The sequence below is a fragment of the Colias philodice genome, chromosome 18, assembly GCF_061535455.1.
Source record: "Colias philodice isolate Cphi_HAF_F1 chromosome 18, ilColPhil1 Martin Lab GWU primary, whole genome shotgun sequence".
Classification (NCBI taxonomy): domain Eukaryota; kingdom Metazoa; phylum Arthropoda; class Insecta; order Lepidoptera; family Pieridae; genus Colias; species Colias philodice.
The window spans coordinates 5,835,720-5,863,010 of NC_143103.1; the positions used below are offsets into that span (position 1 = coordinate 5,835,720).

Here is a 27,291-nt window from a genome sequence, read left to right on the forward strand (position 1 = left end):
ATCTTATTTGTAGCTAGTGGAGCGGCCGCTAGAACTGGAGCTGGTGCCGGGCGAGCGGTACCCGGCGCAGCGGCGGACCGGCGCCACCGTGCCCGACGAGCTAGCATTGCGTGTGCGCGATATGCCGCACATGGCGCGCTACGTGTACGACCTGTACCTTACCGTCGTAAGGGACGCCGCGCCGGTGAGTGCACACATGTTTCTGAGTCAGCGTGTGTGCAATATAGTGCACAGTTGGGCCAAAGGACGCGCATACATTGTTGCATAGTATAGCATACGTGGGAGATTAAAACAGTAATCGTCCATTCACATAGGTTACAAGCCCTTCATTCAACACACACATACTCACACACACACACACACAGTTGACGTGAACTAACATATTTGTTTTTAGTTTTAAAAAAATAATAAATTCACACGCCTCGTGTTACATTCCCACGTACGCACACAATTTCTAACACTAATAACACTCTCTTGTCTTTCATACCCTACTACGCCCCATAATTTACAATAATACACATGTATCTATAATTATTAAAACTAATATTTTCATCAGAGCCAAGCAGAATGGAGTGCCCCGGGCAGCGCGCGTGCGGCGGCCGCGCACGAGGCGGAGCACCACGTGCCCGCGCACCCGGGGGGCGGGGACTCGGACGACGAGACATTCACACCCACGGAAATCGTTAATGAACTTGATGAAGCCTAGATTTAATTGTCATCTAGTTATGTACGTGTATTGATTTTGATAATAAAAAAAAATTATTAATAAACTGTGTTTTTTTATTTTAAAAAATTGGTTGTCTGTAAAGTCGGTTTACTGACTATAGTTGAACGTGACAACGTCCGATTGTGCTTCTTTGTCGCTCGTTCCGCGCTCTCGCTGGCACTATGGAACGCCTCAAAGCGAGGTAACGCCGCATGAATCATGTTTTTTCGTGCGTGCAGCCGGCTCTATCGAATTATAAGACGTTGTCACGTCAAAAAAACACCTCTGAAGTTAATTCGACTATCTTGTCTTTGATACTGAAACATTCATTAAAAAAGTATTATTATTATAAATAATCTATTATTTCATTCTCGTTTTAATTAATAAATTCGGGTGTAATATATGTTATCACCTGAATTATAATGTGGTTGTAAAATGGAAGCATCCAATACTTCTACATAATATTACAACCTGCTTAAAATCGTTTGAATCGACCTAATAACCTTGAATTCATGACGCTTGAACTATGTACATTGTAATCAACTACTACTACTTATCAAAATATTTAGAAACAAAGCTATTGAGATTATTTTGTTGTATTAACGTTTAGGAACGTTTGAGTCATTTCCTTTTCGCTTGTTTATAAATTGTACATATTATTTCATATTTTGATTATCAAGGTATTTTTATCACATTTTTTGGATCCGTGACAGCATCGAATCAAATCAATTTAGAATTTTTTTAATAATCCTATTAAAAAAAATTCATCATCAGGTAGGGATATCTCGGAAGAATTAATTCAATGCAGAATTTATTGAATTTAAATACGCATCGCTAAAAATAATGCAGCACGCCTTTGTTCGTGTAAGATGATCTTTATTTAAATGTCTCTAGAACCTGAAATTAAGCACTTGAACTGTTACTTGTACCGATAACTTCTGTGTGTGTTCTAACTTCATCAGTGGGAAAGCATATCAACTTTAATTGATATTGACAAATAAAGTAGTTAGTCGGGTGTAAAGATAATTTAACTAGTACTCTTTAATTAATGTTATTATCAATGAAAAATTGTTTGATGTTCAATCGTGTGCTAAAATGGTCTAGGATTGCCGGAAAACGTTCTGCATAATATACCTACCTCATAATATATTTTATACATAAATTAGGATTAATTTGCTAGGAACCAACGCTGCGTTTAGTACCGAAATGTGAAGCATAGCAAAAGGCTGACTTAATAATATGTATTTTCTTAAAATGTTCATTATCCAGATACCTACTTGACTTTTTACTGGTAAAGATTTTTATTCTTCGAAGCTATTGTATTTTTGTGCGAGAACCGATTATTGTGTAAATAAAGATTTTCCAGTTCATTAAATCTGTTACAGTGTGCCGCATCAGGGCCGCATCGCCGATTTTACGAGCATCTTTTGTACGTTTTGAGCTACAAAAACATCTGTTTTATGACTCATGTATCGACCTCCCACCTTATATCCCACGGTCTAGTAAACCCGCTGTAATTATATAATTCGGTGCGGGCAGTGCCGGTTTTAGCCCTACCAGCGCCCTGGGCGAGATTTATACGGCGCCCCCTAACTGCAATTCAAACCCATATGAAATAAATGCTTGCCATGTATAATCAGCTCTTGAAAAGCGCCCCACGCTTTTTTCACAATTATACTATGTATTCGTAATTGTTTAATTCCTAGAGTAATATTTTTTTTTTACTTTTTAGTGGTATCTATCTTGAAAGCGTGTTTTTTGTTTTTTTTTAACGATATTTATTCGCATTTTTTGGTTAGATTTATGCTGAATAATGTCCGTGCACTCATATCTTTAATATTTTGTTATTATTTGTACTAGCTTTCTACCCGAGCCTATAATGTAGCGCTAATATGTGTGCCATGTATAATCAGCTCTTGAAAAGCGCCCCACGCTTTTTTCACAATTATACTATGTATTCGTAATTGTTTAATTCCTAGAGTAATATTTTTTTTTTACTTTTTAGTGGTATCTATCTTGAAAGCGTGTTTTTTGTTTTTTTTTAACGATATTTATTCGCATTTTTTGGTTAGATTTATGCTGAATAATGTCCGTGCACTCATATCTTTAATATTTTGTTATTATTTGTACTAGCTTTCCACCCTAGCCTATAATGTAGCGCTAATATGTGTAGCGGTAATCAATAACAGTCGATATAACATGGTAACAAGTAGGTAATGATGGAAATGCAGATTCTTCTCAGTTTTAAGATTTGCATAACCATAAAAGAAAAGCGCTTCCCGCCGCCTACTCTATAAATACATAACGCAACGGATAGTTCAAGATCCATCGCCCATTTTCAATCTCAAGATAATTATCTAAATTATTCGAAAAAATATTTGTCCTACAAAATCTATGGTTTGATCAAAGAGTCCCCTCTTTCCAATGTGTATCGCTTGTGTATCGATAACGAGGTCACCATAACTGATTACTAACCAGCTGATTTTTTTGTTTTCACTTAGTTAATATTTATATAATTCAACAGACATATTGTCCTACAAATTGCGTAATAAATATTTGAGAACCATCAAATCAAAAAATTTTATCCTTGTTACCTCTGTTAGCTACCACAATCGAGAGTTTCGTACAAGAAATTATTGGGCATCTCATCAAAATAAAGCTACTCACGGAAAATTAGCTTGATAGTAATCACTTGCAAAAATGGGCGATGGATCCTGAACTAGGATTTTAATTCAGTTTATTTCAATTTTAAGCTATTGCATAGTTATTAGATATAACGATTCAAAAGGAAAGCTTGAGTATAATATAATGTATTAGGATTTTGTACAAATTACCCAAAATATAAGGATATATTTTGAAGAAGTCGGAAAAAAAATTAAGCGTACGGGGGCTGTCCACGAAAATGCTATCTAAACCCTTTGAGATATTATAACAAAATAATGTATGGTGGAATTGTGTACCTACCTATCAGTTACAGGTCTCCAGAAAAGTCCGTTATAGGACATGTCTATCTCTAAAGAGAACATACTAGTTATATCAATTTTATTACTTTAAAAAATTGGCAATTACAAAGTAGTAATCGGAAAGCTACTTACAGAAATACGGTACTAAATCTTATCATTTTAAATACGTAATTACCTTGAGTATTTCATAAAGATTATTTTTTTTCTTTTACGTCTTTCATATTAAATGAATATTTTTGGAGTTATAGCAAAATTAAAATAATGCGTCACGCAATGATTTTCTCTCGTTGTGATACGAACGGCGCCCTGAATCAGGCGTGAAACAAATTGTGCATTATTACTTGTTTAGTCGATAATAAGATAACTGATAAACTCATGAATACTCTTGATAACTGTACAAAATTTGAACAAAATCTGTCCGTTTAAAGTGGGTCAAAATCGAGTCGAAAGAAGTCGGTTACCTACATACAAACATACAGGTGAAGCTAATAAAAGCGTGTTAATAAGTGATAGCAGATAGATAATGTTTTTCTCAATTGGGTATTCCCGGTAAAATTAAATGCATGCAGTGCAGTACTCCGATTTGAACACTGCGTTCCATTCTAGTGTTGCGTACCGATGCTTTCCCTAAATTTAGGGACTTTACGAGTAAGTAGGCCTCACTCTATGAGCGAGAGGAAATAAAGGGGCGCCTGCGGCGCCCCTTTATATCTGGCGCCCTGGGCGGTCGCCCTACCGCGCCCTGCCCTAACGCCGCCACTGGGTGCGGGTAAATTAATAAAACAATAGCAGACACGCGCGAAAATAAATTTGGTTTTCGATGTTATCAAATCAGTACAACCATTAGTTAGAGTTTACGAACGTGACTCGTGCTATATCTGTTTTATTAGTACGAGATTTTAGGATTATCAGTAATTATCTGCTAAACTATAACTTGTGATACAATTTATTTTATGCAAGTGAATTAAGTTTCAAAAAAATAAACAATAAAAGTAAAAATAACATTATGCTAGCGTAATTAATTTATTCATTAATTTATTTCCATTCGCATTGTATTTATTTCTATAACACTTTGTTTTTTTTAATTTATTACAATAGCTCTCGTATCTAAGTAGTAAGGTGTAGAGCAGTATCTGTGGCAGCATATTAAATTAGGACTTGTCGAATTAGTCGCTTCACGCTTGGCTCTACTTGCGATCGAACAAGTTTTTAGTCTTTTTTTTTGAGGTAGCTAAGTATATTATTTATTTCTGTCAATAACTGGATAACACACGTACTATTCACACAATGCATATTGCATTGCCTATTTAGATATAACCACAGACTAATAATAATATACTACGTATACAAATATAACATAGAGCACGGGGCTGGCTAGTCTCTACATAATAATGTTTATATTTAGAATAGGTATTTAACCTTGATCGGCTAACTGGTACCTATTAAGTAATTTAAGGCATTACAATTAGCAGCTCAAATATTCTCGTGAGATAGTTTTGTTATTATTAAACCGGTGAATCGGATTAACGTTATTTTATATTGACTCTCTGCTTTTATCAATAAAGCTGAAATTCTAATTGCCTTGTGGTTTAAGGGGATTTTTTAATTCTTCCTTCTTTTACTGCATCTCATCATCATCTTGCAAGACCATAAAGTTCTCTAAGCCCGCTCTTGTTACACAGATTTCTGTAGACTTAAACGAAAAGAAAGTGGAAAATCCTTATGGAAGCATCTTAGCTGTACAGTCACAATTAGCTCCGGTTAACTCAGATGCGTTTTAGTTTGCAATGATCTCACCGTCACAATATTACTCATCATCGAATTCGAAAGTGATGAAAAGATAAAGAAACAAGACTTTGTGGAACCGCCGCGCCCGCGCCGGTGTAAAATTCGCAATACCTACAATCTATTTACTCTCACCAAAAATTGTATACGATGTCGTCACTATACCTACTCGGACTCACACTCCGCGATAGGAGCCAAAACGGCCAAAAGGCAAAAACGCCTGCGCCTGCGCATGAGCAAGACGTATCGTTGTTTTTACGCGAATTGATAAATATTTATCGCTGTTCTCACTTGAACTAATGCTGATAATAATAAGTGAAAATGCTTGAACAAAGGCACTGTTTGCAAATTTGTGTTATTTTGGTGTTTGCCTTGTTAGCGTCAGTGAATTGTGGTCAGATACAATCGACATGCTGTTCAGCGGAGAAAGGAATATTAATGGATGGTTTGGATTATTGTGAACACCCGACTAATGGAACTCGAACACCGTTAGATCTTAAATGCAATGTGACGGACCACCTTAATTTAGAATATTTTAACATATCTCTGGCGGAGGATGGGTCCCTTGAAATAAACGGCGATATCAATACTAGAATACCGGTAGGAGAGTAAGTATACAATTTATAGTAACTATTGGTTTATTTCATTATTACAATTTTTGTGTACTTAGTTACCTAAATGATCAATTAATTTAACAGGTTAAATCTACTTTACCTTATCACTATTTAAAACGTTATAAACCAGTCTCTATATTATAACATACAAAAAACCGGTTTGACATTCGCAAAAAATATATTGTTAGGTACTGACTTATTAAAAACATTATGGGTCTTAAACGATGTTTGTTTGCACTTAACTAGAGCATTGATAAATCCTAAAGTTTTACTTTTATATAATCATGTTGATATCTTTCGTTCGTTGTCTACGCAGGCAGGTTATTCGGTAGAGCAACGCGTGTTTCCCGCCTATACAAAGATTTGGCGCGTTTTTTTATCAGTAGTCCGTTTTCTCACAGCAGATATAGAATGTTGTACTTGTACTTGTACGAACAATTATTTTAACTTGAAAGTTATCAGCACAATCTGTATGTAAACAGAACGACCGAAGTCGATAATAGTTCACAACAACTTATTTTTACTGCCAGTAGGTACTAAAAGTACTAGTTCAAATGTAAAAATGTAGAAGTCAAAGCTATGAGCTGCCAATAATAATTAACTACTCGTAAAATATATTTTTTTTTTGTAAAAAATGAAACCGCGGTTCCGTTCATGGCCAATGATGGAGGTCAAGTTAAGTCCCGTTACGTTCCGCTTCTGCTAATTAAAATTTGTTTTTTTTTCTATATGTTACAATAAATTAAACTTTCTTATAGGTAGTTGAATGAAGCATTTCGGACAACCTCTCATAATACGATTTAGTTATGATATCACTTATCTAATATCTTCAAAATTATTACCAAGTTTTAAGCGTGTTGTCTCGTTATTTTTCCCCTATTCTTCAGGCATATTTCTTGTTTCTGGACTTAGATTGATCAGGTCTTCATTATCATTTATTTCGGCTTCAGTCAAGCTTGCTTAAAAAAGCAAAATCATTTACAAAAAGCCTTCGATATGTCTGGATTCTGGAACCAGTACCTAGCTGGTTTGACTTTGTGCTAATAATATATTATTATGTGATGATATTATGACATGCCATTCTATTTTTAGAACCACATTAATCTTACTCTATTGTCTCATGTCTGAGTGATGTAACAAAAATCGTACATTATTTTGTTGGGATTTTGATTTAGTATCACTACATAGTACCTATAAAACAAAGTCGCTTTCTCTGTCCCTATATCCCTATGTCCCTTTGTATGCTTAAATCTTTAAAACTACGCAACGGATTTTGATGCGGTTTTTTTTTAATAGATAGAGTGATTCAATAGGAAGGTATATAAGGTATATAATTTATTAGATTTGAGACAAAGCGGGCGAAGCCGCGGGCGGTAAGCTAGTGTAGCTATAATACCTACTTGTTTAAAAATTAATAATAATAATTAATGATTTTGCTATAAACTTTTATTTCAAGTGCGTTCCAGACTCCAGACATTATCCTCCTAATGAAATCTGGACATTTTTTTTGTAGGTATAATTTTTTAAAATATTACTAATTTTCAAAGAGATTTATAGTTTTAGTTGAGTTATTTTATTAGAAATTAGTGTGAGGTTTTTATATATGTAGGTACCTCATATTTAGTTCTAAATCGTTGCCTATATCCTCCTGTATCTGTTTCAAGGTTCTGTATAGCAGACAGGACGGTCAATGAGACGGAGCCTGTGCTCGTGTTGTGCAATATTGATGAGGATCCAGTGGAAGAGAACAACGTCATTCAGTACTGTATGGTTATATCCGTCGTGTTTCTACTGCTTACTGCTATTATCTACTGCTTGTTACCGGAATTAAGGTAGGTTTTATCATTTAATTTAGAGAATTAACTGAATTGTATAATAATTCGCCTATCATCTATGTTTGCCATTAAATAATATTAGAATAAACATACATTAAATCCTAAACTAGGTACCTACCAGCTTTAATTGTGTTTGAAGCTCTATTACAATTTACAATAGCTATAGAGTTGGCAACGTAATTATTTCTATCTCGTTTATAATATTCCAATTATATAAAGTTTGAGATTCCTAAATAGTAGATACGTTATCTATAATTCGTTAGTATTTAAAGTGAAACTTTTATTACATCGTCTCAAACTTTTTGGTCTGTGTAGCGCATGTCGCGTGTATCGCGGCTGCCGAGTAGGTATACCTACCTACTCGGCAGCCGACCGACACGCGACATGCGCTACACAAAGCAGTGTTCGGAACCGTTCGAACAGTTTCACTTTTACCGTGGTTTCATAAAACCACACAACATTTTTTGTCAATACGGTTTTTTTGTCTACTTTCAGAGACCTTCAGGGGAAGAGTATTATAAATTTCTGCATAAGTCTATCATTAGCTCTTAGTTTGTTTGCCGTGGCAAGACTCATGCCAGCGGCAGATTTGGTATCTTGTTCTGTTCAATGTAAGTTTTTTACTATAACTTGGTTATTACCCAGTGATATTTCACTAAGCATGTTACCCAAATGACGCGGACGCCTTAACCATTGCACTGATTCAAATGAATAAAACATTTCAAATTTGTAAAAACTTTACCTACCCTACAACAGTAGGGGATGAAACTTTTTGTTCGATAACGTCAGCTATTCGCAGTAGAATAATATATTTAAGATAACTAAGATAACAAAACATATTTAAATTGATGTATGTGTTTTCTTTATATAAAATCATTAGTTAAAAAAATTTAATTACTTCAAAAAATCAATATTCCTGGCGATTTTTTGTGATTTCGAATACTGTCTTGTCCTGCTAAACATAATATTGTCTCATTTATTTTAATTACTTACTAGATACCTATATTTTAGTGCATTCGATGATTTTGTATATTTTTTTTCAGCATTTTCAGTGTACTTCTTTTTTATTGCAAGCTTCTTTTGGACGAATGCTATTTCAATACAAATATTCCTCAGCATAAGGTTAGTTGAAAATATACAATAAGGTAGCTGGTAGGTATTATAAATCTTATACCTTCTCACTTTTGCAACATCTCCTCCCGTAAGGCAGTCTACCTGTCAAATTTAAATTTTATCGAATACAATTTCAGGAGGCCCGTGGTGCATGATTATGGTTGGAAGATATTCTCCTTCTATGCTCTATACGCTTGGGGATGTGCTGCCCTTCTCACAATGTGTATGGCCATTGTTAATTTTCATCCCGGAAACCACCAGAAACCAGGCATTGGGATTTATACATGTTGGTTTAAAGGTCAGATATTTTTTTTTTAAATATTGGTTTCCTTAATGTTAAATTACATTAAAATAAATGACGTTCGTTTGTTAATTTTGTGGTAAAGCGTGACAATCGTGAAAAATGAATACATAATATTTATCGTTTCGCCGACATGGCCTAGTTTTGTAATATATTTAGTTGACTTTAATAATACCTTAGCTATTAGAACAACGTCAATCCCATAGCGTCAAAGGCTGGTCGGGTTATCCACATTTACATAGGCTTTTCAATTATTTTTTTTCAGATAGATTTTATTTCAGCATATATTTCACTCGTCGATCTTTTTTACGGAAAACATTACATTTTAAGTATTGAAAAGATGTTGATTATCTTTTTTATGCCATATACATAGAGTCACAGAGACTTATCTGCTAGTCTTATCAGGGCCTCCTCAAATCTGATTTAGAATATTATATAAACACTTTTCCAAGGAATAAATGGTGCATATTATCAAAATTATTTTTAATTTTTATGAACAATTGTTGAATAAACAATTATACAAAAAGAATATGTCTTCCCCTTAGTCTTCCCATAGAAATACTTTTTTTATTTAAACGTGTAAACTTTTATTTATTGATATTTCAGATAAGTACCAGCAGTGGTATTACATGTACAGCGTTATGGCGATCATAATATTCCTGAACACAGCCATATTTATTTATACATCTGTACATTTATGGAGGCAGTCATTTTCGTCGACCCACATCAAGGCAATGCGATACAAGTATGTGTTAACTTTACTCTTTTTATTTATTATTAACTTAAATTGATTTCCCAAATTAAACACAGTTTACCATTTACATAATATGTGATACAATTAAAATAATTTTGTTTTTGTTCTAGAACTGGAATGACCTTAAAGTTGTGCATTATAATGGGATTGCCATGGATATTTGAAATGATCAGCTCTTTAATGAAACCTCATATCATTTGGTGAGTATATAATATTATAGATTATGTTATCCTTTAATTTATTCGAAGCCTTCGCATTCCATTCCTTAAAATGCCAGCAACAAGCGCACGATAGACTACGTACCTATATGAATTGAAAATAGTATGCGAACTGTATCAAAATTAAGTCAAGAATTATTAAATAGGTGCATAAATTCCAACTAGGCATATATTTCTGGTGATATACCTGTAGCGACGACAAGCCAATTTACGAGTTACCGAAATATTTCAAGTGTAGTACCTACTAAGAAAGTTCCCACCATAGGTTCACACGGTAACTCGTATATAAACAGTTTGTGCGTTATGCACAGTCAGTTAAGGGCTTGTCGGGACGCGGGTTGGTCGCATTAGGTCGAATATTAATTACATACCGAATAAATATATGTAGTTAACGAAATATAACCTTTGTGTAGTTATTCATCTTTTATTACACCCGCACATAACAAGCCCCTACATTGGTGACCCCCGACGAAAAGTGAACATTATTATAGTGAATTGCATAGATTTCGTTTGTGTGATTATTTAATTTATTGATTAAATAAAAATTTAATTCAAAATGAATCCGGCAGTTCCAATTAGAGCGGATGAGAGTGAAAATGCTCTCGCGCAGATCACTGTGTCGAGTAGAATTCCAGACTTCTGGAAAGAATCACCACGACTTTGGTTCGCGCAGTTTGAAGCAGTGGTGGCGAATCAGAAGCTGGCGGACGAATCGAAATATAACCTGGTGGTAGCGAAATTAAGTCGCGAACACGTTGAGCAGGTTAGTGATATTGTATTGGCACCACCCGATACAAAGAAGTACGAAGCATTGAAAAACCGGTTGCTCGTAGTCTATGAAGAATCGGAAGTGCGTCAGGTCCAGAAATTATTGAAAGAACTTGAGTTGGGCGAACAGAAGCCTTCGCAACTTTTACGGCGTATGCGAGATCTGGCTCGAAATAAATTCTCGGAGGAAACATTGACGATGCTGTGGATGGGACATTTACCCGCAGCCGTGCAAGCAGTCCTCACTGTTAGCGAATTAAAGGATACAGAGAAATTAGCTAACATGGCAGATAAAATTATAGAAACGACACGTTTCGCGGAGATACAGGAGGTATCGTGTGCCAGAGATAAAATATCCTCAATACAACCTACGCTGGTTGAACAGATTACACAGTTAACGCAGCGGATAAACCAGCTGGAATCTGCAGGCTCGAGAGGCAGATCGTTTAGCGGTCGAAGGTACGGAAATCGCACGCATCGCTCCGCATCGCGAAGTCGCGATCGTACAGGAATATCAAAACGCAAAAATTCCAATTGGATATGTTATTACCATTTCCGCTATAAGCACAACGCCAGCAAGTGCATTCAACCTTGTGCGTGGCAGAAGCAGCAGGAGAGCCAACAAAAAAACTAAATACGGTGCAGACAGAGGCGGATGTCTGTTCCACCGTAAATAAACGCCTGTGTATAAGAGATAGAAAAAGTAATATTAAGTTTTTAGTGGACACTGGCGCTAATGTTTCAGTTTTACCAGTGTCGAAAAATAACCGATTCGCGAGTGAGTGTAGTGACTATAAACTATACGCGGCAAACGGTAGTGTAATTAAGACATTCGGTACTAAATTAATGACTTTAGATCTTAGTTTACGGCGACCGTATAAATGGTCATTTATTATCGCCGAGGTAACTCAACCTATATTAGGTGCAGATTTTTTAGCACATCATGGTTTGATTGTAGATTTAAGATCATGTCGATTAATTGATAGTTTAACTAAATTAAAATCAGTAGCTAGTGTTATTAAGGTGAATCAACCGTCTGTGACAACAGTTGAGGAAACTCATCAATTTCACGACTTGTTATGTAAGTACCTAGATATAACAAAGCCTTCATCGTACAGGGAAATACCTAGCCACGGTGTTTTTCACCATATTGAAACGACTGGACCTCCAGTGTTTGCCCGGGCTAGACCTTTACCTCCAGCTAGATATAAAAAAGTCAGGGAAGAATTTCGATACATGCAGGAAGCAGGTATATGCCGACCCTCTAAGAGTCCTTGGGCTAGTCCACTTCATGTGGTACCTAAGAAGAATGGCGAGTTACGTCCGTGCGGGGACTATAGAAAGCTTAATTCTATAACCAAGCCGGACCGATATCCTATACCGCGCTTATCAGATTTTACGTATTTATTAGCTGGTAAGAAAATATTTTCTAAAATCGACATAAATAGGGCTTATCATTGTATTCCTGTTGCCCCGGAAGATGTAGAGAAAACTGCAATAATAACGCCGTTTGGGTTATTCGAATTTCCACGCATGACGTTCGGTTTGCGTAATGCTGCGCAGACGTTTCAGCGATTCATGCATCATACTGTTTTTCAGGACCTAGACGCGGACTGTAAAGATAATATTTTTTGTTATATTGATGATGTAATAATAGCTTCATCAAATGAAAACGAACACCGTAGACATTTAGAATCATTATTTAAACAATTTAATAAGTACAATATTACAATTAATTTAGCGAAATGTACATTTGGGAAGACGGAAATCGACTTTGTCGGTTATCATGTTACGTCAGATGGTATTCGCCCGCTTGATGATAAAGTAAAAGCTATTAATGAATTTCCTAGGCCCGAAAACATTGAACAATTACGACGATTTTTAGGTATGGTAAATTTTTATAGAGCGCATTTACCTAACGCAGTTTCATCACAATCGATTCTCAATAGTTTCATTCATGGCTCTAAAAAGAAAGATAAAACACCCATTGTGTGGACATCAATCGCCGAACAAGCATTTGAACAATGTAAGTCGAGCTTGTGTAATGCGATTACGTTGTCGCACCCTTTAGCCGATGCATCGCTCGCACTTATGACGGACGCATCGGATACTCATGTAGGTGCAGTTTTACAACAACGTGCAAATAATGAATGGTTACCTTTAGGTTATTTTTCTAAGAATTTATCTAAGACTGAACGCAAGTATAGTACGTATGATAGGGAGTTATTAGCAATTTACTTAGCTATTCGTCATTTTCGGAATATGGTCGAAGGACGACAGTTAACGGTGTATACGGATCACAAACCGTTAATTTATGCATTCTCTAAAGTAAATAGCGAGAAAGAGTTACCCAGACGTACACGACACTTGATATTCATTAGTGAGTTCACAACGGATTTGAGACACGTTAGTGGGCAAGATAATGTCGTTGCGGATTCGTTATCTCGAGTCGCAACAATAAATTGTCCCACTGTGATAGATTACGCGGAACTTGCTAAGGAACAACAACAAGATTCTTATATGTTGCAATTATCTAATTCGAAAGACGCTAATAATAGCTTAAAGAAAATTATGTTACCTGAAAGTGGTACATTTATTTATTGTAATTTAGATAATGTTAAAATTAGACTCTATTTGACTGATAAATTTCGACGTATTGCTTTTGATAGTGTACATATGTAATTTATGTCATCCCGGAATAAGGACTACACGCAAATTGATTCAAAATCGTTTTTATTGGCCAAATATGATTCGTCACGTTGGCCAATGGGTTAAAAGTTAAAACATGCATTGAATGTCAACGATCGAAGGTTAATCGACATACAATGTCAGGTTTAGGATCGTTTCTGCAGTGCGATAGGTTTGAACATATTCATGTTGATTTAATTGGACCTTTACCCACTTCACCCGAAGGTTTTAGGTATTGCCTTACCATAGTTGATAGGGGGACGCGATGGCCAGAATGTTTTCCTACGAAAGATATAACTGCTGAAACGATTTCGCGTGTAATATATGAAGGATGGATCTCTCGTTTTGGTTGTCCGAAAAAGCTAACAAGCGATCAGGGACGCCAATTCGAAAATCAATTATTTGCTACACTAATGAAGTTATTAGGTATTAATAAGTTGCGTACGACACCTTACCACCCACAGAGTAACGGGGCGGTAGAGCGTTGGCATAGGTCGCTTAAAGCGGCATTAACGGCTCGCTTATGCAATATATCATCATCTTGGGTTACGGAATTACCAACTGTGTTGCTAGGACTTAGAACAGCAGTAAGAAGTGATACCGGCATAAGCGCAGCAGAAATTACGTACGGAACAACTTTACGATTACCAGGTGATTATTACGATAAAAAATCGAGTTTTGAAATAGATAGCAGTCTTGAGTATGTAAGTAAATTACGAGATACTATTAGGAAATATCAGTCAGTAGCTATTAGACAGAATGAAAGACGGAACATATTTATTCACCCCGATTTGCAAAAGTGCGATTATGTTTTTGTAAGAAACGACGCAGTACGTAAGCCTTTACAACCAACATACGACGGTCCTTATCGTGTGTTGAGGCGAGAGGAAAAGGTATTTTATATTCAAATGACTGGCAGGAAAGTTAGAATATCTGTAGACCGTCTAAAACCTGCATATTATTTGAATGATGATAGTGATACGACATCTGGGGCAGATACTGAGGTTCCATTACAATTAATTCCAAGTAGCGAATTGTCTAATACACATACCACGCGTAGTGGAAGAGCTATACGATTACCAGTACGATTTAGGTAATAGTATTGTATTTGTAATTTTTTCCACTATTTTATATTTATTAGAATTACGATGATTATAAGTATTCTTAAGTCTTCTTAGAAATGTATAATAAATACTTACTAATCAACACATCGTATTTAATAAATAATAGAACTTATGTAATTTTGAAACGAGTTCATTGTTTAACGTTTAGTATGGTATTTCAAATTTATGTTTGTGTTGAGTTTTTATTGAAATGTTTACTACTTAGAAATTTAAGTACTTTTGATTTATGGCTTTTGAGTGTTTAGTAGTAGCCTTTGTAATATTAAACGATACAAGTGTAAAGAACGTATTGGGATTTGAAATGTTAATGTTACTAAGTGTTAGATGACGTGTAACAATTATCGCACGCCACTTAGAAGACCCAACCAAGTTTTTATAATAACATAAATAGTTTAACGAAATTAGGTGTTAACTTTTAACCACTTGTATACGTTATGATTGATTTATATTGTGAACATTTTTTATACTTTATATTGTAAACATTTTGTAATCTTATATAGCGACACTTTATATATACCCCTTTGTTTATTGTTTAATTTTATTGTAAGATTTTTTTTACTTGTATACCCTTTTTATTTTAAGGGGGGAATGATGTAGCGACGACAAGCCAATTTACGAGTTACCGAAATATTTCAAGTGTAGTACCTACTAAGAAAGTTCCCACCATAGGTTCACACGGTAACTCGTATATAAACAGTTTGTGCGTTATGCACAGTCAGTTAAGGGCTTGTCGGGACGCGGGTTGGTCGCATTAGGTCGAATATTAATTACATACCGAATAAATATATGTAGTTAACGAAATATAACCTTTGTGTAGTTATTCATCTTTTATTACACCCGCACATAACAAGCCCCTACATACCTAATATATTAGTAAAGCAATTAATATGTAATTTGAGGATTATTTAGGATATTTTAGATTCAAATTAGATCTTATTTAAATTTAACTTATTTACATATTACAGGACTATATTGGACGTTTTTAACGTTTTGCAAGGACCTTTACTGTTTCTAATCCTCGTGGTGTTCCGTCGACGAGCCATCAAGGCGCTTTATAAGAAAGGTTACCTGGACTGCATGTCAGGGATGGTTGAAAAACATTTGGCGGTCGCTGACGATGACGAAGATATCGTTGAACATACAACCGCCTTGGGCTTGGAAGATAAATAGAATCTGATGGCTTGAGGCAAATTATATAAGAATAGGGCGACAGAGAAAACAATATAATATATTGATGCAACGACTGTGGCAATTGTAAATGAATTTTTACAGATAAATAATTGTATTAAGTGCGTTAACCTTTCACAATCGCAAACTAGAATAAAAAAACAGTTTGGAATTTATTTGTGGTAGAAATTATTGTTGTTTTACAACTTGGTGAAGTGAAAGTGACTTCGTCGGAAGTTTAAGGAATTAGGGTTACCACTGACCACATTATATTTTTTGTTCATCATGCAATCGATGTTTACAGAAAGATATATAGGTATCCACACTATAGATTTTTAGATTACATTCGCGACCATGTTAAAAAAGGAAAAGATATGTGTTAATAAAATAAACGTACTCATGTGTTATTGTAATTCAAAATAATTTCTTGCTATTTGTTAACAGGTGGTTTACATTCATGGCAACAATAATAATATTATACAAGATCTAGTCAATAAGAGCTATTTAAACGTGCATATGATTTATAAATATTTCTCAATTCTAAGGCATTTAATAATTGATAAAGTTAAGATTCGTTGTCAATAATTTAGTTTCTACAACAGAAAGATCTTCTTAATTAATATTATTATTTAAAGAACTAAGCATCTCACAACTTTTTACTGTAGGTATATTTTAATTTTAGGTAGAAGTTAAGGATAATGATCATGTTCTACACTTAATGTTGTGAAAACATGCAGCTACATATTATATACAATTAACTGTTATTAGATATTACATGTAATAAATTTATTAAATCGTATACCTTACCTACTTATTATTTTTTTTGTATTCTTAATTATTAAATTTAATAATATTTCCACCGCATTTGTTTAACATAAGGATATTTTTTTATAATTAACAATAAACAATGTATGTTTTTAAGTAGTAGTTTCATTTAATATACTCATCTGTCATTAATATTATTTCCCGAATCTTCATTGGCGACTGAAAATTTGCTCCTCTTAAAAAAACGGCCAAGTGTGAGTCGACATTGAGGGCTATTCCAATAAGTTCATAGAATACTACTAATATTGTAAATGCGAAAGATTGCGTGTTTGTTTGTTTGTTACTCCTTCACGCAAACACTGCAGAACCGATTTTCATGAAATATGGCACACACATAGAGGGCAACTTGGATTAACACATAGGATAGATTTTATCCCGAAAATCCCATGGGAACGGGAACTATGCGGGTTTTCCTTTAACTACGCGGGCGAAGCTGTTGGCGAAAAGCTAGTAAGTATATGATATAGCGGAGCCAATAATAGGTACGTTATACTAGAAGCATAGATAATATTATAATACTATAGCAATTCTAGAAGAAAATATGTTGAAATAAATCCATACTAAGATTATAAATGCGAAAGTAACTCTGTCTGTCTGTCTGTTACTCAATCACGCCTTAACTACTGAACCAATTTGCATGAAATTTGGTATAGAGATATTTTGATACCCGAGAAAGGACATAGGCTACTTTTTATCCCGGGAAATAGGATAGGTTATATCCCGGAAATCCCACGGGAACGGGAACTATGCGGGTTTTCTTTGACAGCGCGGGCGAAGCTGCAGGTGGAAAGCTAGTTATTTATAAGCCTGAAATTACCTACAGCAAAGGATAAATGGGATATACATATATGGGAAAATTAAGGAAAAAAAGAAGTAGAAACGATAGATTACGTAAATTTTATTATTGAAAAATATTTTGTAGGTAGGTACTCATAAATGTATTTAATGTTAAACTTAATTTATAAACTAAAATGAAATAAAAGAATACTAGGTAGGTACTACTCATGTACTAACTCCTCCAGTTGAAAATACTATCCAGTATTAGTACCATTGAGATTAATAAAAAATGCAATTAATATTCATGTACCTACTGACACACAATAAAATGATTTACATAATATCATACATACAATAAGTTTATGACGATTCAATCTTCTTCCTTTAAAAAAAACGGACTCATAATACTGTTATATTTAATCATTATTCTTTAGAAGACATAATGTAAGTACCTGCATATAGAGACAAAATAATATTAATGAAGTCTTTGGACTAGATTACTCCATTTGTAACTCTTCGACTAGTTTATCCTTTAGAACATTTTCAATTTTCATACATCCATGTATTTTTCTTTACATTGTGACATTCACCATCACGCATACACAAATTAAATGAATTCATATTTTCAGGCACGCATATTAAAGGAGCTCGAAGTTTTGTCCCAATAGTAACAGTATGACGCTGTATCTAGACAAAACATATTCAAAGTCTTTAACTACATCTTAGAGAGTCTTATCAGCGTATATTTAAATATATATTTCAATAAAAGCCAAGCCACGTAGTTCATGTAGATATTTTCATTTCATCACAAGTCCAATTTTCGGTCGTCCATAGCGACGTCGGCTGTGTGCTGAACGATGTCTTCGTCGTCGTCCGCAACCGCTAAGTACCTCTCGACCACTCCAGAGATGCAATCCAAATAGCCTCGCTTATATAGTGCCTTAACAACTCGTTGACGGAATACGACAAGAACCAGGAAAATTACTGGCCCTTGCAGTGTGTTAAATATATCCAATACGACCCTGTTAAAGTAAAATTTTTATTGAAATTTGTTTTCAAATATGTTAGATACATAATATTATACCTATTATGATAAGAATTCTTTATTATCTTTGTAGGTTGATAGGTGTTCAAGGATTTAATGCAAATAAAATATTAATTGCAAAATTAATGAGAATGTTTATTATCTAGTACAATATTATAATCGTTTGAGATCATTTCGATTAGAATATAGATTATTCGATACTAGTTGTTGTCGACGACTTCGTCCACACAAACTTTTTTTTTTATTAACTGAAATTATTGAAATAAAATAAACAATCTGTGCTAACCACGTGTTTTAACTAGTGAAAAACTGCACTAATACACATATTATCTATTCCCAATACTCACCAAACGATACTTGCTGTGGATAATGTGCTGATCATTTCCGATATCCAAGGCAATCCCAATAAAACAAATAGCCTAACAGACATCGTAAACCTAAAAGAAAAATTAGCAATTAATTCATCAATTACAGAATTGCTAATCAATATGTATGTTTATAGAAAATTTCATACCTATAGCGCATTGCCTTTACATGCGTCGATGAAAATTTTTGCCTCCACATGTACATCGATATGTAAATAAATATGAAGATATTCAATATTATTATAATCGACATAACACTATACATATAATACCACTGCTGGCGCGTATCTAGAACAAAAATAATAACATGTGTTAATTGAAATCAGAATCTGTTTTTGTTATATGATTACAAGCGACGATATAAATTGTATAGACTATGTGCTAAACCAAAAAAATAAAATTTCACACTTTTTATTCGTTTTGTAGATTCTCCTGAATTAGAAAAAACAAGTGAATATTTTAGTTAAAGTTGGTACTTAGATGTGTCCTATCTATTCATACTAAGATTCACACACTAACAATAATTTCTACGAAATATGGCAATCATTATTGCACAATATAGAATAGAATGATCCAAATATATGGCGGTCGAATTATACTTAAAAATATAACTATTACATATTATGTAAGTTTGACACCACATGGACACCACCAACAGACACCACGGACATCTAGGTAGGTAGGTACCTACCTATATTATGAGTTATGAGCTATGTAGAGTCGCTTCTGTCGCACCAGCTACATAAATAACAAATATATTATGTACTGATGATGATTAAATAAACATACACGATACATCGCACATGGACAAAAAAGGCTAACCTTGGTAGTAACTTTAAATTCATCAAACATCTTCCACACGTTAATTTAGTACCACTCAAGATAATTTATTCAATCATGCGTATTTAATTGGATTTTTTCGCATAATAAACAGTTTGTTCGATGTGCAAATTCATGAAATCCTTCCAAAACGTCGTCATATTTTTCCCACTGGCCACACAATCAACATTTAAACCTACACATTACACTAGACAAAAAATCACTTACTGAAAAACCAACATGTGTTCAAACCAATGCCAGGTTTCTGGTGTTTCCCGGGGTGGAAGTTAACGATTGCCATACATATAGTTAGGAGTGTGGGACACCCCCAGGCGTAAAGTGCATACCAGATGAAAGGCTTCCAGCCATAATCGTGCATGAATGGTCGCCTGAAATATAAGGAGAGCACTGAAATCATATTTAATCGTAATTTATAAATTTCTTTAGTTTGTCTTGCACACACTGATATATAATTTAACTCTTTTTTTTAATTATATTTACTTACATACCCATAATATGCTATTAGGTACGTATGTAGTAGGTACCTATACATACGTTCCTGATTAACACTATAAAAAGTTCAAGATTCTATTTTCTTCGAACGTAAAATCAAAATGAATACTCACTTTATATACAACATCATTTGCAACGCAATAGCGTTCATCCAAAAGAAACTTGCTAGTAAAAAGAAGTATGTCAAAAATCCTGAAAAAAGAAAAAAAATTCATGAAGAAAAAAATCAAGAAGGAAAATTCATCTAGGCACGCTTTGGTGTCATCATTTTATTTTTCAGAATTTTAATTGAATGTACTAGTTAAGTAGGTATGTACATTGTACATTTCATAGTATGACATCTCACGCTTAGGTAAACCAGTCTATCTTGACCATATCTTGACCAAATCTCTTTACTCTATCTCTGTGTGAAATAGCATTTACATACATGACTAACAAACATCCATCCCAATCTTTGACACATTTAAATGGGATTGATAGTTTTGTATTATTATAATACATAAAAAAATAATTAACATTAAATAAAACGTAATAATATGTACCTCGTACTGCGCATAAATTCATATCAGAATATTCCATTAATTTCATTAAAGCTAAAATTCCAAGACCTGTAGCCAAGCTCAGACAGAAATTGATGATGCTTTTTCCTTGAAGATCTCTGAAAAAATATTGAAAATATTAACATACATAATATTTTGATTTAAGAAAGTAATCATAGGGAGCGTCGACTTTTGGATAGAGCGGGAAAAAGAATCGCTCAAGATGACAAGGCATTAGGCAAATACCTAAGTTTTGTAATGATTGTTTTGTATTTTTAATATTTGAAGCTTATTTGAAGTTCCCCATGGTTTGAGAATGTTTAAAAGTCTTACCATTTATTGCTGCGTTCAAACGAGAAAGACTTACAAACCAACGGACACTGATATAAATATTAGTATTTCTAATATTGCAAGTACTAATTTAGTAACATTTTAACACAATACTTATACAATTTATTTATTAAATAAGTCCAGGATAAGTCCTAAAAGACCCACTTTCATTAATGTTTAATTGAATACCTTCAGGTTAACTATATAATCGGTTAAAAAAGTTATCAATTGTTATTTAATACTTCTTTTAAATAACATAATTATGTAGATATTATAAAGATAAGAGTAATTAAGAAATATCGCAATATGCACGCAATCGCAACTCGCAAAAATCCGATTCTCTATTTCAAATAATAATACACCTTCTTATATACATGATGTATTTAAATAAAAATCCTGGTTCACTGTTTTGAGTGTCTCAGTCGGAGTCCGATTTTTCACGATATCAGAACTCGAACAAGGAAATACTTTAGTCAAATCATTGAATGAAACATTTCGGAAACTATGGAGTTCAATGAATTTCAATTTTTTGCGTCCCAATTTATCATTTGAATAAACGTAATTTCGCATTGTCATGGACCATTCCCGTTACAAGCGGTTGAGTTTTAAGAATTGAGCTGAATACTTAAACAATAACAATTAAAAGTATCCATCATCATGATGATGTTGATGCTGATGAAATAATATTACGTTATTATAAGTTTCAACTTGTAATCATTCAGATTATTTGAATATAAAAATGTACTCTACGTTCATTCGTCAGCTTATAAGAAGAAAATATAAAGTTGATTATTTCATATTTAATTTCTTAACTATAATATAATTATAATAACGTATGACTTACCTACCAAAACTTTTATAACTACAAATGTCAAATACCTACCTACCCAAAATATTTTAATTATCTCAGCTCTACATAGAGATTATACTGGGGATGTGAGCACTTATATGTAGTAATGAGCATTAGATATAATCATTCAAGTTAAAATATGAATCATAAGTCTCATTCACAAAGTGGATAAACGTTCAATTTCTGGTAAGTGACTGTATAACCATTTTCATTCCGGGTTCTAAAGTGTTTATCATTTTTATGAATGCAAATAATAAGAAGTTTTCGGATGAACGATTTTAGCGGATAGACAGACATCAAGTATACGGTTGAATGATTTTTTAATCCTTGAACATAGTCATTACAGAAATCATGAGACAAATATATTATAACAATACTTTTTTAAATTGTTAATTTAAAATATGTACTTATAGTGAATTCATAAGGTGCTTTATCCTTTAGATATCGTAATGCTCTCCCACGTCTATAAACGTTTCTTACTTCTTCCATAATGCTAAACCACGCTAAGCTGACTCTGGACTCAACGGTAATAAATTCACATTGATAAAATGTAATGTGACGACTATAAACAAATAAGGTAGGTAATGATTGACGTACCTTACTTCTGGCAATATACAGTAAATAAACGCTGTGAGCGTAAGAAATATGACGGAAACAATCATACAATATTCGAGTACATTGCCTTCTATTAGCTTCTCTTCGTCTTCAGAACAAAAAACCAGCAAACCTTCCGTCTGATTTACTATGCTCCCTGCTACACAATACCTAGAAAAAAAATAACGTAAATAACGTAAAATAAGTAAAAAAATAGCCGTACTAGTTAGCTATAAAAATTATTTTTTTAGAAACCTTCATTTCTACGGAGTAAGGTGCAATTTTTTTATTCACGGAGCAACCCGGGTGAAAATAAAAAGCAGTTAGTGTTTTACATTCAGCTTGGTTCAGTTCTTATAAGTAACTAGCTTTCCGCCCGCGGCTTCACCCGCGTTTTCAAAGAAAATCCCGCATAGTTAGTTCCCTTACCCGTGGGATTTCCGGGATAAAACCTATGCTATGTGTTAATCGAAGTTACCCTCTATATGTGTGCAAAATTTCATTGCAATCTGTTCAGTAGTATTTGCCTGAAAGAGTAACAAACACACACATACACATCCTCACAAACTTTCGCATTTATAATATTAGTAGGATATTAGTAGGATAGGTCATAGGATGCTATGTGTTAATCCAAGTACCAGGTACCTACCTATGTTGTAGGTTGAAAATCTAGTTAACTACGATATTGAAAACCAAATTGAAAGAATATACATATAAAATACTTTTTGTGATGCTTAACCTTTTAAAACTTGATCTTAAATTATTGGAAGGTATTCCTTATAGGTAAGTGTGATCTCGTCATCTCATAAACCTAAAGTCCTTCGTACGAATATTGCGCGAATATTCATCGAGCAAAACCTTGATCTAGTTTTTTGTTTACTATAATCACTACATAGTATAAAACAAAGTCGCTTTCTCTGTCCATATGTCCCTTTGTATGCTTAAATCTTTAAAACTACGCAACGGATTTTGATGCGGTTTTTTAAGCTATTGCATAGCTTCTATCGCGGGCCTTGAGCGCGGGGATCGAATCGAGAAATTCCGTAACGAAAAAACCTCACGCTCCCCACTCCGACGGACACGGAGGTGTGGCTTGAAGGCATGCTATGCAATAGCTTTACCGCGGCAGTCCCCGAGTGCCACACGTCTTTTTTAATAGATAAAGTGATTCAAGAGGAAGGTTTAAGTATATAATTTATTAGGTTTTAGACAAAGCGGGCGAAGCCGCGGGCGGTAAGCTAGTACTATATATTTTTAACGAAGCGATAAAGCGAAGCACTTGTTATGCACGACTCATGATGCGAAGCATCAGAGAGTGCTTTACGATCGAAAAATTTTTTTCGCCTCATTTTTGCAGTTATTCTTATTATTATAGCCTTGTTAGTTCACGGAATCAAGATATTTTGCATACTATTGTCGAGATAATTTAATGGAGATTAATCCCATACTTTTTAAAAATTGATTTACTTCAATAGAATTGGAAAAAAACACCGAAATAGGTCAAAAAATTTTCCTGTCCGTCATGTGTGAAACCTGAAAACACTATAACTTGTGAAAAAATCCATCATTTGAGTTAAATTTTTTTTTTTAAATATTCTAATCGACGATTGTAGGTCACTGAATGCGAATGATTAATTAATTCAGTGTCGTTTAATTGCAATTAATAAAAAACGAAAACTACAATAAGTTTTTTTTTTTTATTTATTTCATAATTAAATGAGCATTATGAGTCGTGCACTTTTGGATTTTCCAAACTTTTTAATATTTTACTCGACTTACTTTTCATATTCTACATCGGTGTCAAATAGTTCATCTAATATACTGAGAGTCCCATCATCTTTTATTGTATAATTGAAAATACTCATAGATATTTGGTCCGTACTGTTACATGTTAATCGTGTCGGTGTTCGAATTTTGGTAACAGCATTTTCACAAGTATTCTGCCCATCCACAAATAAACCTTGCTCCGGTAGGCAGCAAGCTGTATTATTTTTTTCACAGTTCACTGAAGTTAATAAACCCAAAACTATAATAAACCACATTTTGTACTTTTTATTTGTTAATTTCGCACACTTAAGTATCGAAACGCAGCTGCACTATTTTCTACGTTGAACATGTTATCGTACAACTTATAGGTAAAATGCACGTAGCACGCATGTGACCGTTTGTTATCTTGTATGGTAAATAATACGCAAGCGCGTCATGCTCAGACGCCGGCGCTGAAAGTACTAGTAGGCACTGGAAGGCAGTTCTTAGGTATATAGGAGCTGCACAGAGGATCGATAGCCCCGAAATATTATCGACATTTCGCGATACCTACGTCATTTTCTTTTTGTTCGTTTTCAACATGTTTCACCTCTATAATTTCTAATTATTGTCCAAAAATAAAAGGAAACTGAAATGGAAGTGGATAGGATTGTGTTACTTACAGTCGATCTTTTAATTAAAATTTGGCTTATAAAAAATTAGGTTGACATATTTTATTAAGCCTCGATAAGGCACCTTCTCACTGCTTAAAAAGATAGAGCCAGGATTTGGCTCTACAATCTACATATTCCCAAAAAATGAGAAAAGAATGGAAGATCATGTATCTATAATTATAATAAAAATCTAGTTCATACACAGATGATGTGCTTGACAGAGAGTCATTTTATTTCGATTTCTCTATTACTACTAGGTATCTCTCGGACTCGGACCATTGGTTTAAGGAGCGAGCGGTGCAAACACCGCTTATCGTGACTCATTTTATCAATTAAAGTATTAATTATGTAATTGTAATTTCTATTTATTAATAATATAAATTGACTAAGTGTAGACTGCAATTATTTATGCAATTTACTTTTTAGTGCATTTAAAATCCTAGAACTTCTGCATTCTGATAGTAAAAGTTCCCTCTTCTTTCTCAGTCCCGAATCGATAAACGGAGATTTAAAAATTAATATTTAGAAAAAATAAATTACTAAACGTAAACGGTACAAAATTAGGTGAGATGATGATAGACCGTAGGAATAAACCCATGGAGAAAATTGGGTCGAATTCTGTGAAGCTCGTATGTGCTGTGCTTAAGTGCTGATTTGAGTGTTTCAGGAATTTGTATCTATGGTTTATGAATCATATTTTGTGGACATATTAAAAACCCCATAGGCATATAAATTTCAGTAATTATAAATTATATATATCTAACTACATACTATGATATCTCACAAAAATATCAATGAAATAAAACAATTATACTATATTTGACAATCGGGTCCAAAAAATATGTAAACAATATAGTTTTTATGAATAGGCATGGTTGCCTTTTCATTAATGTATTGATAGCGCTGAAAATCATTTCCCTTCACACAAAACTGGCGACTTTCTCCATTACCTACTTACTTCCTAATTTAATATGTTAAAAATCAATAAAATATAAAACGTTATTACATGCACGTAGTACGTCTGTTCATTTCAGCTCGAGTTCGCCCTCGCCTCGAAGTATCCCATTATATTTAAAATGAAATCTTTTTAAACTTTTTAAACCTTTTAAACTTTTTAAAAATAAAATAAATATTTCACATTCGCAGTATGTAATCACAGTAGTAAAGAAATAAATTAGGCACGTAGTCAAAAATTAGATCAAAGTGAAAGTAAAGTTTTCTCTTCCTGTGTTTCTTTTTCATTTCAGTAGTGAATCGTACTCCTACGACACCAAGGTTATCAATTATTTTTATCCATGAGTTCAACATAATATTTTAACTAGAGAGAATAGAGTTTCCGTGTAGTGCAAATTAATGTTCATTTACATAACATATCAAATAAATATTATATTGTGTTATGTAATATTAAGGTGTGTCACCCGAAGCCTAATACAAAGAATATTACGTACTGTGGGCGTCTGGCGTCCTTGAAGACTGTAGTGGCACGTGTGTGCTTTATATTTAGAGCTTACTCTTATTTTTAAATCAAAACGGTTCGCAACACGTTCGCAATGATTAACGTTAAAAGCTGTATGCATTCACTCTCTTAACTAATCAATGTTTCATTGATAGCATGACCTCATGTGGTTTGATTTATTAAGATTGATTGAAAGAACTTTTTTATCTGTATGAGTTTTATTGTCTTGTTTGCATATTTTTCCTGCAGTGACCCCCCTTTAATGAAACAGCAGAAAACTTAAGACTAATTTCAAAATGATGTAACATTGGACTCTATTACGGAGAAGAACATGACTTTGTTAAATTCTTCTGTTTTCCTTCAGGTGATTTGAATAACTCAAATACTTACTAATTATAAATAGGTAAGTGTGTCATGGAATCGGGTTAACTAATGTTAATTCAAATAAAAATTATATGTTACAAGATATTATATTGTCGTCTCAGAAGAGTTGTTCAAACAATGATTTAAAAATATTATAGACATAACTAGGTACTTATTTCGTTATTGATATTTAATGCTCTATGCCTATAGGTAGGTACACCTTACGGTGCATTTACATAAAGCGAGCTGTTACACTGTCCAATATTGCTGACATGGACTATAATCAGCAATATTTTATGAATATAATGCCTTGTATTAATAGTTTACTGGCTTCTCTCTTAATGGTCAGAGCTACGGAA

At 33.8% G+C, this 27,291-nt stretch overlaps 4 protein-coding genes across 4 annotated transcripts in view; 3 read left to right on the forward strand and 1 right to left on the reverse strand.

The window, feature by feature from the left end:
- Nucleotides 1–742, forward strand: part of LOC149480464 (RNA helicase aquarius) — a 45,417-nt gene extending 44,675 nt beyond the window's left edge. Inside the window, exons 26-27 of the mRNA XM_089706219.1 lie at nucleotides 14–184; nucleotides 557–742. Coding sequence (XP_089562345.1) covers nucleotides 14–184; nucleotides 557–706 — 321 coding nt within the window. The 3' untranslated portion in view covers nucleotides 707–742. The remainder of the gene's footprint in view (nucleotides 1–13; nucleotides 185–556) is intronic.
- Nucleotides 743–5,634: 4,892 nt separating this feature from the next.
- LOC149480467 (G protein-coupled receptor Mth2-like) lies at nucleotides 5,635–16,957 on the forward strand. The gene is made up of 8 exons (XM_089706865.1): nucleotides 5,635–6,062; nucleotides 7,733–7,900; nucleotides 8,399–8,514; nucleotides 8,947–9,025; nucleotides 9,154–9,314; nucleotides 9,924–10,062; nucleotides 10,182–10,271; nucleotides 15,835–16,957. The coding sequence occupies exons 1-8, from the start codon at nucleotides 5,776–5,778 to the stop codon at nucleotides 16,037–16,039; spliced, it is 1,245 nt and encodes a 414-aa protein (XP_089562991.1). The 5' UTR covers nucleotides 5,635–5,775; the 3' UTR covers nucleotides 16,040–16,957.
- LOC149480468 (uncharacterized) lies at nucleotides 10,467–12,563 on the forward strand. The gene has a single exon (XM_089706866.1). It carries the CDS (start codon nucleotides 10,846–10,848, stop codon nucleotides 11,689–11,691), a length of 846 nt encoding a protein of 281 aa, XP_089562992.1. The 5' UTR covers nucleotides 10,467–10,845; the 3' UTR covers nucleotides 11,692–12,563.
- An 826-nt stretch (nucleotides 16,958–17,783) lies between the features above and the next one.
- LOC149480469 (putative G protein-coupled receptor Mth-like 3) lies at nucleotides 17,784–24,949 on the reverse strand. The gene is made up of 8 exons (XM_089706410.1): nucleotides 24,473–24,949; nucleotides 22,697–22,864; nucleotides 20,923–21,038; nucleotides 20,494–20,572; nucleotides 20,096–20,256; nucleotides 19,198–19,336; nucleotides 19,031–19,120; nucleotides 17,784–18,660 (listed from the first exon to the last, which is right to left on the reverse strand). The coding sequence occupies exons 1-8, from the start codon at nucleotides 24,733–24,735 to the stop codon at nucleotides 18,444–18,446; spliced, it is 1,233 nt and encodes a 410-aa protein (XP_089562536.1). The 5' UTR covers nucleotides 24,736–24,949; the 3' UTR covers nucleotides 17,784–18,443.
- Nucleotides 24,950–27,291: the final 2,342 nt, after the last annotated feature.

Coding starts and splice junctions, on each gene's coding strand:
- LOC149480468 (XM_089706866.1), top strand. CDS start 10,846: ATGAATCCGGCAGTTCCAATTAGAGCGGATGAGAGTGAAAATGCTCTC.
- LOC149480467 (XM_089706865.1), top strand. CDS start 5,776: ATGCTTGAACAAAGGCACTGTTTGCAAATTTGTGTTATTTTGGTGTTT. Junction 8,515..8,946: donor GGTATCTTGTTCTGTTCAAT/GTAAGTTTTTTA, acceptor ATTTTTTTTCAG/CATTTTCAGTGTACTTCTTT. Junction 9,026..9,153: donor CAAATATTCCTCAGCATAAG/GTTAGTTGAAAA, acceptor ATACAATTTCAG/GAGGCCCGTGGTGCATGATT.
- LOC149480469 (XM_089706410.1), bottom strand. CDS start 24,735: ATGTGGTTTATTATAGTTTTGGGTTTATTAACTTCAGTGAACTGTGAA. Junction 22,865..24,472: donor ACCGATGTAGAATATGAAAA/GTAAGTCGAGTA, acceptor TTTTTTTTCTAG/GTATTGTGTAGCAGGGAGCA. Junction 19,121..19,197: donor GTAAAGGCAATGCGCTATAG/GTATGAAATTTT, acceptor TTTTTCTTTTAG/GTTTACGATGTCTGTTAGGC.